At 41.2% G+C, this 14,375-nt stretch overlaps 1 protein-coding gene across 9 annotated transcripts in view; it reads left to right on the top strand.

Moving 5' to 3' along the window:
* PARG (poly(ADP-ribose) glycohydrolase) overlaps positions 1-14,375 on the top strand; it is a 128,738-nt gene that overhangs the window by 105,219 nt on the left and 9,144 nt on the right. For 8 of the 9 annotated variants that reach the window (XR_007357754.2, XM_048858637.2, XM_048858636.2 and 5 more), the window contains 3 exons: positions 2,250-2,328; positions 3,174-3,282; positions 10,686-10,791. Coding sequence is in view for 7 of the 9 variants with exons in the window: in XM_048858637.2 (XP_048714594.2) it covers positions 2,250-2,328; positions 3,174-3,282; positions 10,686-10,791 (294 nt within the window). In the remaining 2 variants the exon portion in view is untranslated. The remainder of the gene's footprint in view (positions 1-2,249; positions 2,329-3,173; positions 3,283-10,685; positions 10,792-14,375) is intronic. The other variant, XR_007357751.2, reaches the window with a different exon arrangement.

Genomic DNA, 14,375 nt, shown 5'->3' with positions numbered 1-14,375 from the left:
ATATGTTCTTAAAGGGTGTTTGGCAGGCAGAGCTTAAATCACCCTGTCCTAGACAAAGGAATGTGGTTCTGCCTCCATAAATGTGTCTCCAAAATAAACTCAGCACGAAGAGACAATGAAATTACCTTTATGTGCAAGGTAGATAAAGCCATCCGGCAAACCCAGTGTGAGGGATGGCCACTTAACACACACAGTGCAGGATGGAAGCTGCAGCTCCAGGAAACCTTCCTGCCTCCTGAAGCAAGGTCATTGAATTTTGGTACAAGGAGAGAGAGCGTGCCATTTTGGCATCCTTTACCCGAAGAGTCAGAGAGCTCAAATAACTTGGTTTGTGTTGGATCCTGGCTCAGTAGTAGCAACCCATGCGTGAAGAACAGCTGTGGTGAGAAAATTTGAACGAACAACTCTAATTTGTTAAGTTAGGTTTCAGTCTTAGATGTAGGTGAAGGGGAACATGATCTGGGGCAGTCAGACTTTTGATTGGAGCTGTGGGGACACAGATTATACACTCAGTTAGCAATCCATAGATGAATTGCCGGTTGATGACCTTCAGGGCTTGTCTACACTGGCACTTTACAGGGCTGCAACTTTCTCACTCAGGAGTGTGAAAAAAACACCCCCCTGAGTGCTGCAAGTTTCAGTGCTGTAAAGTGCCAGTGTAGACAGTGCCCCAGCGCTGGGAGCCAGGCCCCCATGGAGGTGGGTGTTTTATAGCGCTGGGAGAGCTCTCTCCCAGTGCTATGCCGCGACTACACAAGCCACGTGAAAGTGCTGCCACAGCACCACTTTAATGTTGCTAGTGAAGACGAGCAAGTGGAGGTACGGGTATAGCGGAAGAAGCAGTCACGGGTCTCTGAGGTCCAAGGTGACAAACATCCAGTGCAAGACAGCCCTAGACCAGATGTATTGATTTTAAGGTGTGCAGTCTGGATGCCCAAGGCTCCTGTTGGGGTGATGCAGCTCTGCACCACTCCTGGCACACAGTCTTTTACACCTTCATGTATTCTCTAGACTTTCTTTCAGAGAAATTTATATTGCCCTGTGAAAATGTACTACTCTCTGAGATCCCATTTTCCTCCTCTTATTGTGTTTCCTTCATTAGGTGTATCATTCCAGTCTTTCAGTGAATGGTGGTTAATACAGTGTAATTATATTCTGAATAGCGGAGTATTTTATTGTCATTGTAATATGTATGCGAGTATTGTTTCAGTGTCTATGTACCTGCGAACCTACTGCCCATTTAGCTCCTGGTCCAAATGAATTAATAATTCATGTCATGTTAAGGAGTTGAACTATGTATTAATGGGTTCTAATATGTTAAACCTTGTCATATCTAACTATCTATCTATCTATCTATATATATATATATGGTTTAATATATATAAAAATAAAGGTTTAATATATATTAAAAAAAACTTGCCATATTATGATTTTCTTCCTCCTTTTCCCTCACTTTGCTGACTCCTGGTATTTCAAAAATGTCCTAACTGAATTGCCAGTTGAAAGAGGAACTCCTAGGGTTAATAACTTAACCCTTCCTAAGAAATGTTTCGCATGAAATTTCTGATCTTTGAACAATATAGATTAGAAATCATTGTCAGATTATTAAAATTCAGGAAAATATTTTTGCTCATATGAAAGAACTAATTTTCTTGTGTCTCAAACAAAAAACCCCGGTCGGTAAGGCATCTGATTTCTTTGTTAAATAGACGTTTATCAGTGAAAACTTGAAGGAAAAATAGTTTGTTGGAAAAATTCTGTGTTGGATTAACTCGTGTCCTTCCATTCTTCCCTGTCCTCCTCCTCGTCGTCCTCTCCTCCCTCCCCCCCAGCAAAAATTAACTTGCTACTCACAAGCTCTGCATCCTTAGCTGTCAGCCCAGTGTCTTTCCTGGTGAATTTCACTGTGGGCTAGGGAGGGTGAGAACAGCAGGTAGTTAAATGTATGTTAGGACTTGTGGACACAGGTAAAAGAGACCTGCAGTTTTGATTGCCTGTGTTGGACACTTACTACCCTATGTAAGTACTACCCTAGTACTACTTACTACCTTACTTACTACACTATGAGGAAAAGAGACTCATATTGATTACATAGGGTTCAGTTTGCCTCGTAATGTTCATATGTAGCTCCCATTAGTATTAACATAAGTTGCACATATATTCAGAGGAGTGAAGACTCCTTGGAGGGAGGCGATGTATTAAGAAGAGAAACATCTGCAAATTGACAAATGGCAAATGATTTATTTCAGGTACTGAGCAATACAGTGAATATACAGGCTATGCAGAAACATACCGATGGGCAAGAAGCCATGAAGATGATACCCCAAGGTAATACATTCACTGTTGAGTAGCTGAGATAATTTTTACAATTAAAGTTTAGCCTTTATTCCTGAAAAAAGAGTAAGGAAACAATCATGAATGTTGAACTACAGCTCTCGGGCACTTTTTAGCTTCTTTTTTACAGATCTGACCAGTTGGGTTTTTTAAAACTGCTAGAAAGCATGTAGGTGCTTTGTTATAGATAAGACGCATATATTCTATGGCAGGGCAATTTACTGCAGAATCTGTTCTTTGCAACAGGATAGTTTAGGGTAATAAACTAATTCATTAATTTAAAGTCGTTATGGTTCCAAAGAAAACCTTTCAAAGAGGAACCAAGTGCAAACTGTAACAGTATTGTCTTCCTTAGACTGGACAGCTTGCAACAGTAGTTCTGAGAGGCATAAATTGCATCTATTCAGAAAGGGTGCTAACTCTGAAATCTGACAGTTTATCAGCATTTACTGTTTCACTGCTGAGCATTACCTTGTTCGGTGCCAAAAGCCACAGCTACCTATGACTCCATTTTACTTTCTCATAACTTCTGTGGTGTAGTTATGAGTCTTCAGTACAAAAATATCTGTAACACATTGAAAGGGCTTTTTCATGGCCTTCATCACCATGATATCAGTGCTTCACAGACCTAATGAATGTATTTTCACATCACTGTGAGATAAGGTGGTGCTATTATCTCTGCCAAGTTTGTGTTTCAGAATTGTAGCTTAGCCTACTGAAAGTGTTAACCTGCTGAATGAGTAATGAAGCTTTGAGTCACACTTCAATTTTTGGAATTGTTTCTAGACACTATATTATTGACTACACAAAATTTTGCTGTCCTCCTTTTCCCAATGCAGGGATGAATGGCAGAGGCGCTGCACTGAAATTGTTGCTATTGATGCATTTCACTTCAGACGTTTCCTTGATCAGTTTGTTCCTGAGAAAATTAGAAGAGAACTCAACAAGGCCAGTAACTTCTAAGGCCCATTATTTACAGCCTTTCATTAATGTTGGAGTTATGCTTTCCCATAGTTCTTGCAGGATCGGCAACTCCTTTGAAGGGGACATCTTGTTTAATTGCAGTACCTTTTCATAATAGGTATCCTTCATATTTTGCAATAGTAAGATTAAAGTCTAAGCATGCCAGATAGAATACTTGTTAGTAAATGGTTTCTGACTTGGCATACATTTTTTAATTTTCTAAATGGAAACTAATAGGTCTGTCTAAATCTTCCCAATAATGTTTTTCAAAGGTTCTAAGCCCAGAACTAAAAAGTTACCACTACCAATATTTCCTGCAATTTGTGTTTGACTGGTTAGCTGTAATGAATCTAGCCTACCCTATGATTTTAAAGAAACAAACAAACAAAAAAAAGTATAGTACCTCATATTTCTATAGAGTGACAGTTAACAATACTGATATTGTTAACCTTCTCTTCTCCCCTGCCCACAGTTTCTAATTTATGACCAAATTCTGGACTAATTCTTTCTCCTCTAAATGACTATCCAATTTAAGTTTCTATTTTCACTCAGACACTGGAGAGGGAATTCTCTTGCTTTATTATGGATCAGATCCTAGCCCCATCTAGAAACCATGTAAACATTGAATTCTGATGATACTGTACATTCTTGGTATACCTTTCCAGCTACAGGTATCTTTAGTTGCAACTCTTTTTTTTAAACTAAACAAGGCAGGTTTTTCATTAATTTCTATGCCCTGTAATTAATCTTTTGCAGGTGTACATATGTACTATATAGGCCCAACTGTGAAAGGTACTGGGAAACCTCAGTTTCCATTGTACATCAGTGGGAATTGAAGCATTCAGCACCTTTCAGGATCAGGTCCTACTATAGATATGTAAATAAATTCAAGCAAGTATAGGCAAGCTTTTCATTAATCTTCCTACTGAAAAGGAAATACCACTTTTAAGGTTATTTTTCCAAAAATAATGTACACCGATCAAGACTAGTTTTAGTTTAAAAACCTGTGTTTCCTGTATAAAGTCGCATACATCACATCATTCCATCACTGATGGTAATGAAATAAGCCCTGAAAAAGACAGTAAATTAATTTAGTAAACTTCAGTGACAGTTTAATTGGAAAACTAAATCGCCCACCCCAATGCATTTGAGATCAGACTAAACTTATCAATCATATTGATAGATGCAAATCCTTTCATATATTAGGATAAATGTATGTATTTTCTTCTGTTTACAACTCCGGTTAGGCAGCGGTAGTTCAATGTGAACAGGTTAATCATATCTGAGGAAAATGCTAAGCCAACTGCTGAGTGAAATAGATTTTACATTCCATTAAGTAAGGTAAACTTAAATATAAGGGGGAATTTTATACTAAATCATACTAGAAATCACCATGCCTTCTGAAGACAACATATTGCTAGTGTATTTGTCTACACTGGTTTTCAGTCAGTTTATCTAAACCAAGAGAGTTAATTTTTTGTGCGGTGTGGAAACAAACAATACATTTTTTCTTATCTAAAATATATTATGATTTAATTAGTTAGACCATTTATTTATTTAGGCCATCAAATACCTGTTTATACAAGAATGGCACCCCATGATAGGATAGGGATCGGTATCCATTGACTCCTGTAGTTCTGTTATACTTCTATTCTGTTATTAAGCATTAGGAAATAATTGAGAGAGACATTTAATAGAGTGGTTTTATTTTTTAAAAGGATCCTATTTTATAAGTTGGTATTTTACTCCTTTTTAAGCTGCACTTATCTCAATGGGACCAGATGTTAGTTGTCACTCAGCTTTCCCAAGAGGTAGTTTGTTGGGAGTGACACCTACTCGTGGTGTTGGAATTATTAATATTATTTGAAATTATTAATATTAATATGGGAGATCACCAAACACTAATTCAACCATAAATTTCTTTATTAAGTCCAAAGGACAAATGGTATTTATACAGTTGCTCAAAACATGCCTAACAGCCCAAAGATAACCAGTCACTACACCCAATACAGTAACAAATTATTCATAAGCATGTGATCAGTATATTTAAAAACAGGTCAGACCCAGGGAAAATAGTCTCATCCTGGTGTGCTCCAGAATAATCAGGTAGGGTCTAACAAAGAACGTTCAGATTCATGGCTCTCTTTATACCCATCAGCTAACTTGCTAGCTGTAGCAAAAACCCAGTTTGAAGCAATTTATCCTTGCTTTTATCCTTCCTTTCTTGTCCACTCCCATCTCCTTGTTTACCAGCAGAACAGTGGGAAGGTTTGTGCTTGTTTCTTTTGAAGAGAAAAGGTTTTAAGACCGTTTTCCTTTGTCTTGCTACTGCAGCTTTTTATTAGTTTTTTTTAACCATGCATCCGTCCTACTAATTATTCTCATAGGCTTCCTTTATTTGCTGATTAGGGTCTTTTTCTGCTTATTAGCCACAAACTATGAAGCAAATATATTATTTTTTAATCAAAGTTAAGATAACTATAATTCTTTGGTTTTATAACTGGCTGTATACCTGGTTTAACCCATCCCTAAAAAAAACTGATGAATGTTGTCCGAGATCAGCTGTTTAGAATTCTAAGGCATCCATTGTGCCTGATTTCAATATTAAGATTTGCAAATACACAGTGTAAGAAATGTAATAGTAAGATAGTCCACAGGGCTACTGTATTATCATCATGATTCCCTTGAGAATAGTGCTAGTTAATAATATTCTATCCCTGGTGATACTTTATAGATTAATTATCAAGATGCAACTTGCTCTTTTTAATTTCCAGTAGAGCATCACTTATCACTGTTTAGAAATTTGAGATATTTTATGACGAAGACAGTTCCACCCTTATATTGGCTATAAGGGTCATTGTGGAGCAATGAGAGGTACTCCAGGCACTCAGCTTGCTAGTTCTGGAGCTCTTCTATCTGTTGTTTAAATAGAATCATAGAATCATAGAATATAAGGGTTGGAAGGGACCCCAGAAGGTCATCTAGTCCAACCCCCTGCTCAAAGCAGGACCAATTCCCAGTTAAATCATCCCAGCCAGGGCTTTGTCAAGCCTGACCTTAAAAACCTCTAAGGAAGGAGATTCTACCACCTCCCTAGGTAACGCATTCCAGTGTTTCACCACCCTCATAGTGAAAAAGTTTTTCCTAATATCCAATCTAAACCTCCCCCACTGTAACTTGAGACCATTACTCCTCGTTCTGTCATCTGCTACCATTGAGAACAGTCTAGAGCCATCCTCTTTGGAACCCCCTTTCAGGTAGTTGAAAACAGCTATCAAATCCCCCCTCATTCTTCTCTTCTGCAGGCTAAACAATCCCAGCTCCCTCAGCCTCTCCTCATAACTCATATGTTCCAGACCCCTAATCATTTTTGTTGCCCTTCGCTGGACTCTCTCCAATTTATCCACATCCTTCTTGAAGTGTGGGGCCCAAAACTGGACACAGTACTCCAGATGAGGCCTCACCAATGTCGAATAGAGGGGAACGATCACGTCCCTCGATCTGCTCGCTATGCCCCTACTTATACATCCCAAAATGCCATTGGCCTTCTTGGCAACAAGGGCACACTGCTGACTCATATCCAGCTTCTCGTCCACTGTCACCCCTAGGTCCTTTTCCGCAGAACTGCTGCCTAGCCATTCGGTCCCTAGTCTGTAGCTGTGCATTGGGTTCTTCCGTCCTAAGTGCAGGACCCTGCACTTATCCTTATTGAACCTCATCAGATTTCTTTTGGCCCAATCCTCCAATTTGTCTAGGTCCCTCTGTATCCTATCCCTCCCCTCCAGCGTATCTACCACTCCTCCCAGTTTAGTATCATCCGCAAATTTGCTGAGAGTGCAATCCACACCATCCTCCAGATCATTTATGAAGATATTGAACAAAACCGGCCCCAGGACCGACCCTTGGGGCACACCACTTGATACCGGCTGCCAACTAGACATGGAGCCATTGATCACTACCCGTTGAGCCCGACAATCTAGCCAGCTATCTACCCACCTTGTAGTGCATTCATCCAGCCCATACTTCCTTAACTTGCTGACAAGAATACTGTGGGAGACCGTGTCAAAAGCTTTGCTAAAGTCAAGAAACAATACATCCACTGCTTTCCCTTCATCCACAGAACCAGTAATCTCATCATAAAAGGCGATTAGATTAGTCAGGCATGACCTTCCCTTGGTGAATCCATGCTGGCTGTTCCTGATCACTTTCCTCTCATGCAAGTGCTTCAGGATTGATTCTTTGAGGACCTGCTCCATGATTTTTCCAGGGACTGAAGTGAGGCTGACTGGCCTGTAGTTCCCAGGATCCTCCTTCTTCCCTTTTTTAAAGATTGGCACTACATTAGCCTTTTTCCAGTCATCCGGGACTTCCCCGGTTCGCCACGAGTTTTCAAAGATAATGGCCAATGGCTCTGCAATCACAGCCGCCAGTTCCTTCAGCACTCTCGGATGCAACTCGTCCGGCCCCATGGACTTGTGCACGTCCAGCTTTTCTAAAAAGTCCCTAACCACCTCTATCTCCACAGAGGGCTGGCCATCTCTTCCCCATTTTGTGATGCCCAGCGTAGCAGTCTGGGAGCTGACCTTGTTAGTGAAAACAGAGGCAAAAAAAGTATTGAGTACATTAGCTTTTTCCACATCCTCTGTCACTAATTTGCCTCCCTCATTCAGTAAGGGGCCCACACATTCCTTGGCTTTCTTCTTGTTGCCAACATACCTGAAGAAACCCTTCTTGTTACTCTTGACATCTCTGGCTAGCTGCAGCTCCAGGTGCGATTTGGCCCTCCTGATAACATTCCTACATGCCCTAGCAATATTTTTATACTCTTCCTTGGTCATATGTCCAACCTTCCACTTCTTGTAAGCTTCTTTTTTATGTTTAAGATCCGCTAAGATTTCACCATTAAGCCAAGCTGGTCGCCTGCCATATTTACTATTCTTTCGACTCATCGGGATGGTTTGTCCCTGTAACCTCAACAGGGATTCCTTGAAATACAGCCAGCTCTCCTGGACTCCTTTCCCCTTCAAGTTAGTCCCCCAGGGGATCCTGGCCATCCGTTCCCTGAGGGAGTCGAAGTCTGCTTTCCTGAAGTCCAGGGTCCGTATCGTGCTGCTTACCTTTCTTCCCTGTGTCAGGATCCTGAACTCAACCAACTCATGGTCACTGCCTCCCAGATTCCCATCCACTTTTGCTTCCCCCACTAATTCTACCCGGTTTGTGAGCAGCAGGTCAAGAAAAGCGCCCCCCCCTAGTTGGCTCCTCGAGCACTTGCGCCAGGAAATTGTCCCCTACGCTTTCCAAAAACTTCCTGGATTGTCTATGCACCGCTGTATTGCTCTCCCAGCAGATATCAGGAAAATTAAAGTCACCCATGAGAATCAGGGCATGCGATCCAGTAGCTTCCGTGAGCTGCCGGAAGAAAGCCTACAAAAAATAGGACAGTGAGAGAGAATATAAAGGCAGTTTCCATGGTCTCCATGTATTTTTGAAGTACACAAAGAAAATACATGTCCCACTCCTTCCTGCAAATAAACAAACACAGAAACAAAATGGCTGTCTTGTTCCAATACAGATCCAGTTCTTTCATCTGGGGAGGTTTATTTTCCACACAGCTGTGTAATGGTTTGCTAGGTGCTGTCATTTTTCACAAACCTGCTCCAGTCATTGAGCACACCAATATTTCTGACTTGAGAGAGATTTTAAAAAGCCACATGCATCTGATAGAACAGGTAATTTGTGAACCGTTGTGTAAGCTCTCTGTTTTAAACTTTGAATAATGGTGTACTGCCAAATCATAACTAATATCTGTCAGAATTTACAGACTACATGGGGGCGAAAAAAAACGAGTTTACTAATCCGTACCAGACAGTGCGTTCAATAAATTTTTATACCTTTGTAAACATTTCAAGGAGAGATTTGCCCTTTTGCCCCCCCCTGGGTCTTTTGTAGAAGCATCTTTCTTTATTCAAGATTTGTGAGTGACTATGTCAGGTTTTCCTCCTCCTTCCCTCACTTAATATTATATAAGACCTGTATTTTAAGATGGCTTTGTGTATTTTATTCTCAGTTTCAAGGCTTTAAAGAACATGGGACAGATTTGTCCTGCTGTTACGTAGTGGTTTAACCTACTGTAATGGTCTCATGTGTGGATCAGCGATAGGCCTTTCAAGTTTTCACTTCACAAGCAATCACAAAAATGCTTCATTACATTTCATTTAGTGCTGGAAATTTGTCTCCTTTTCTTGTAAGGTAATTCTGTTTACTTGGCTCAGATGAGTTTCTTTTGTCTTTGCTATGTTGATCCTTTCTGGGTCATGCTCTCTCAATTCTGATCGCTTAACTAGTGAGAAGAGATTTTACACCTTTATGAGAAACAATTGGGTGGTCAAAAGACCTAAACAAAAACCTTAAAAATATAAAAAGGACAGAATTTTATTAACTTTATAGTATTGGTATATGAGAGAGGCACAGTAAGAAAAGATATACCATTTTAAACCTATAGCTAATCTAACCTTTAGTTTTGTGAAAGCCAGAAATGAAATACTTCCTTATCCTTGAAAGGTGACAGTTATGCAGGGCCTAGGGTAGCAGGAGTTGCATAGGGTAAAGGGGATTATGCAGAAAAACTATAAATACCTGTGCTTGGATGGAAGCCCTCTAAGCAACCTGCATAATGTGGTTTGGGAGGTAGTACTCTTCCCTCTGAGTAGATACTGAACTGAAGCCCCAGCATGGTGTGTCCTAGTACTGTACTGCTTTCAGATGAGACACAAAAACTAGGGCCTGACCAGTATGGTAATTTAAAGAGACCATGGCATTTTCCATACAAGTAGGGTTAATCCCAGGGTCTCAGCCACATTCCGTTTAAGAAATTCCTATTTACCTGAATACGCTCTCAAGTTTCAACTGACTACAAGTATCCTCTTTCTTTGCTCAACTTTAGCATAGTGTAGCTATTTCACCGGAAAGGTTTCAAGTGGACCAAGTGAGCTTTCACTCGATATAGAATACACATTACGTTTAAATATGTAAAGTGCCTTAGGGTTTTATGGAATGAAAGACATTGTTTTACAGGTATTCTTGGAATTCTACCTAGGGCATGAGGGATTCCCTGCTCCTCATTAGTCCTGGGGAAATAACTAGGATTTTGTTTTCCTATCTGATTTTCACTTTAAATGTTTCCATTGCCTATCATTGCTCATTTGCCAACAAACTAGTGTGTGAACTTTCACTTTTAAGCCAGCCTGAAGCTATATTGAATTTTAGTTTACCAGAAAACAGTAGAATAAAAATGTTGATTACTGTTATCTAACACTAAGCTTAAGAATATAACAGCAGAACTACTGTCAAAAACCTCCTCTGCTGATACGCTTTTTGTCTGATTGCAGGCATACTGTGGCTTTGCTCGACCAGCTGTTCCCCCTCAGCATCTTTCAGCAGTAGCCACAGGAAACTGGGGATGTGGTGCCTTCGGTGGGGATTCCAGATTGAAAGGTAAATAATAGCAGTGTTTTAAGGACAGAATGAATCAAATCAAATGTCAAGTTGGAGTAAGCTTTTTATTTTAGGTGCTTGGACACTTTGGTTGAGAAGGAAATAAGTTTTTATTCCTCCCTCTTTAAAAGTCCCGAAAATTGAAATGAGTTTTCATAGCAAACTGCTGGCCAAGGGCTGGAGTAGTACTAAAACCATCTGTAATACTAATCCAAAAAGGAACATGCTTGTTCTTAAATTCATGTATTTTGCACATTATAGTGGGAGGAGGCTGTAATTCTGTTTTGACAGGCAAGGTCAAATGGAATGAGCATGGGAATGGGAGTCAAGAATTTGAGTTTTAAATCGTTGCTGTCACTGGCACACTCTGTGGCTTTGGGCCAAACCTCTCTGGGCCAAACTTTGAGCCCGATCTTAAGTGGACCTTTATTTATGGGCCCACAAAACTGTCTTAATTACCTAATTCCACTCACAAATCCTCAGATACCTAAATTACCTAAAATGCAGGAGCAAATCATTTTGGTTGCAAAATAGTGCCTGCAATTATTTGCAAGCACAGTTTGCTGCCACAGTTTGCCTCGCCCTCAGTTTCTTTAATCTGTTACAAGTTATTCTCATTCTTTTCTTGTTTATCCAGTGTATGTTTGCACTGATTTTTACAGAAAAATCATTAGTGGCCACTGCCTTAAGCAGACTCCTAATCAGAGCAAAACAGGGTTGATACCTGCCCATCTACCCCACGCGAGGGTTAATATCTGTCTAGCACTCCGAAGATGTAAAATGTTAAGTATAATACAGTAACTCCTCACTTAACGTTGTAGTTATGTTCCTGAAAAATGCAACTTTAAGCGAAACGATGTTAAGCGAATCCAATTTCCCCATAAGAATTAATGTAAATGGCGGGGGGAGGGGGTTAGGTTCCACGGAAATTTTTTTTTGCCAGACAAAAGGCATTATATACATTTTAAACAAGCAGTTTAATACAGGTATAAGTTTTAAACAATTTTAAAGAAACAATTTAATATTACAATCATCACCGCTGAGTATGAAGCAATGGGAACATCATTATTGCGTATGAAGCAATGGGAGGTGCCCCCGCCTTACCCCACACAGGCACAGCCCACTGGCACTGCAGCCAGTGAGGCAGGCAAGGACACTGAAGGTGCCATAAGCTAGGAGAAGCACGTTGCTCAGCAGCAGCTTCCCCTACTGTGCAAGCACCAGGGGTGGGGGGCTCAACCCACTCCAACCCTTCCCCCAAGTACCCACCCTTAACCCGCCTCTTCTCCCCCCCCGTCTCCTCCCCCTTTACTCCGCACACTGCCTCCTCACTCTTCCTTTCTGCCTCCTCAACGCTGCAAACAAGCTGATTGCCACGGGCAGGAGGCAGGGGGAAGGAGGCTGATCTACAGGGTCTGCCGGTGGGTGGGAGGCGCTGGGGGAGTGGGGCTTAGGGGAGCTGATAGGGGGCTGCCAGGTGTGGACAAAGCAGGCAGCAAAATGTCGTTATAGCGGAGCATTGCACAACTTTAAGTGGAGCATGTTCTGTAATGGAACAGGGATGTAAGATCGAAACAATGTTAAGCGAGAGGACGTTAAGTGGGAAGTTACTGTATTGGAGATTGTTGGCTGATAAGAATGAGTTGCATTATAGGAGAGCTCATGCCCTGTAGCGGGGCGGTCACCCTGCTCCAGCCCTGAAGGGGTTAAAACCATCCTTGGGAAAGAGCTGCCCCAGGGAGCCAATAGGAAAAGACTGGAAGGCAGCCAATCAGGGCCAGGCTGGGCCCTATAAAAGAGCTTCAGGGCCAGAAGGCAGGGCAGTCTCTCTCTAACAGTGGAGAGAGAAAGACCTAGCTGCCCACACTGGTACATGAGGTAGAGTAGTGCTGGGGAAAGGCAAGAGGAGCTGGGGAGCTCCAGCCAGGTAACTCCCCAGGCTGCAGCTTTGTGCAAGGCCTACAGAGGTACGGGGCTGCAGAGGCGTGGCCCCGGGGTTAGGCAGAGGCAGCTGGTCCAACCCGCTTGCCAGTGATGAGTGGTTTACTGACTGCAGTCTGCCCCAGTGAGCGGGGGCTAGATGATGACTGGCAGTAGCCACTGAGGCAAGTTGGGGTTTAGAGGGTTGGGGATTTCCCTGGGAGGGACCCAGGGCCAGCGGCAGGTGAGCCACTGGCCAGGAGGAGGCCTGGAATCGAGCTAATTCCCAGGATCACCGGCAGGAGCACCGTGCCGGTGAGTCTCGCTTTGCTACATGCCCCATTTTCTCCCCTACCACTTTGAGGGCACCAATTGCCCATGCAACATACTTGACATCATCGTCAGGAAAGGACAGGAAACATAGCTTCCTTTGAAGCCTCTGTAAATGCCTCTTGATCTCTGCTTTCCTAAAAGGCAAAGTGTATTCTTGAGACCTTCCTTGCAACCAAATCCCTCAATTTCTCTTGCCCTGTCCTTAATCAAGGCATTCAACCTACAGCAGACCCCAAAGTCCTGGATTAATTTGGGACTGCTTCCCACTTTGTGGGTACCTGCAAATCAAGCACTCGTTTGGTTTCTGGATTAGTAGATCCCCAAATCTAGTTCTGCATAGTTATAATTTTAACATAATTTAAATCTAAACAGAAACTGCAATATTTTGCTGCTTATTGTCAGGTGTTTGGGGTGAAAAAATATTTTCAAAAGTTAGTTTTATAACTATGACCTAGTGAATATTTTAGGTGGTTATGTTAGAAACTAAATGTAAGCATCATGATCTTCAGGCTGCCAGCTTCATTAGTTTTCTTTCCAAATGTGTTACACTCAGCGAGAGCCTATTTTTCACTCTGTGCTCATTGATTTCGTGACAACTGTTTTTTGTTTTCCATTAAATAAAATAGATTACCAAGTTCAGGCTATCAATACAAAGAGCCACATCTGCTGCAATCTGTGATCATATTTGATGGACAGTTCAAGTTAGGGAGTTTTAATAAATGTTTTAATTTGCATAAGAGCTCCTTAGTCTGAAATGCAATATTCCAGTGTAATCCTAAAATGTATGGGTTTCTGCTAGAAATAATGATCACTTGACTAAGGTACGATTGCACCAACAGTGGACATGAACTTTACATTGATGGTCCTACACTGAAAATACCTTTCACGCAGAGGTCCAGTCTGGGGGTGACCAGTAGGACTGTCCCAGCAGATTTGTTGAGGAGAGAGGCATTTCCTTAAAAATCAGTGTTGAGTAGATGAAAATTAAAGGAGGACCTCAGAGAGAGTGAGCGTATAAGGGCATGGCAGAATTATAAGTGTGTTTGTTTAAAGAAATATAAATTATGTTATGAAGCATAAATAAGCTTTTTTTCAGTTACAATATATGAACAGAAGTTTAATTTTATTTGGCTTTTGTTCACTAATATTGTGGCCTATTGATGTTAGAAAATGTTTATAACCTGATCTCCAGTAAGCCAAGTGCTATAATTATCTCTAGTCTGGCAAGAGAAAACTAGCCTCTTTCTCTACCTATTGGTGGAATTTGCCTTACTTTCTGTATCTATCTATGATTTTTCAGAGCTGAAATTCTCAATTTAGTACCACTTGAA

Source organism: Caretta caretta, chromosome 7 (genome assembly GCF_965140235.1).
Source record: "Caretta caretta isolate rCarCar2 chromosome 7, rCarCar1.hap1, whole genome shotgun sequence".
Classification (NCBI taxonomy): Eukaryota; Metazoa; Chordata; order Testudines; family Cheloniidae; genus Caretta; species Caretta caretta.
Note: the sequence above shows the minus strand (reverse complement) of the source record. Positions and strands in the feature narration are given on the sequence as shown.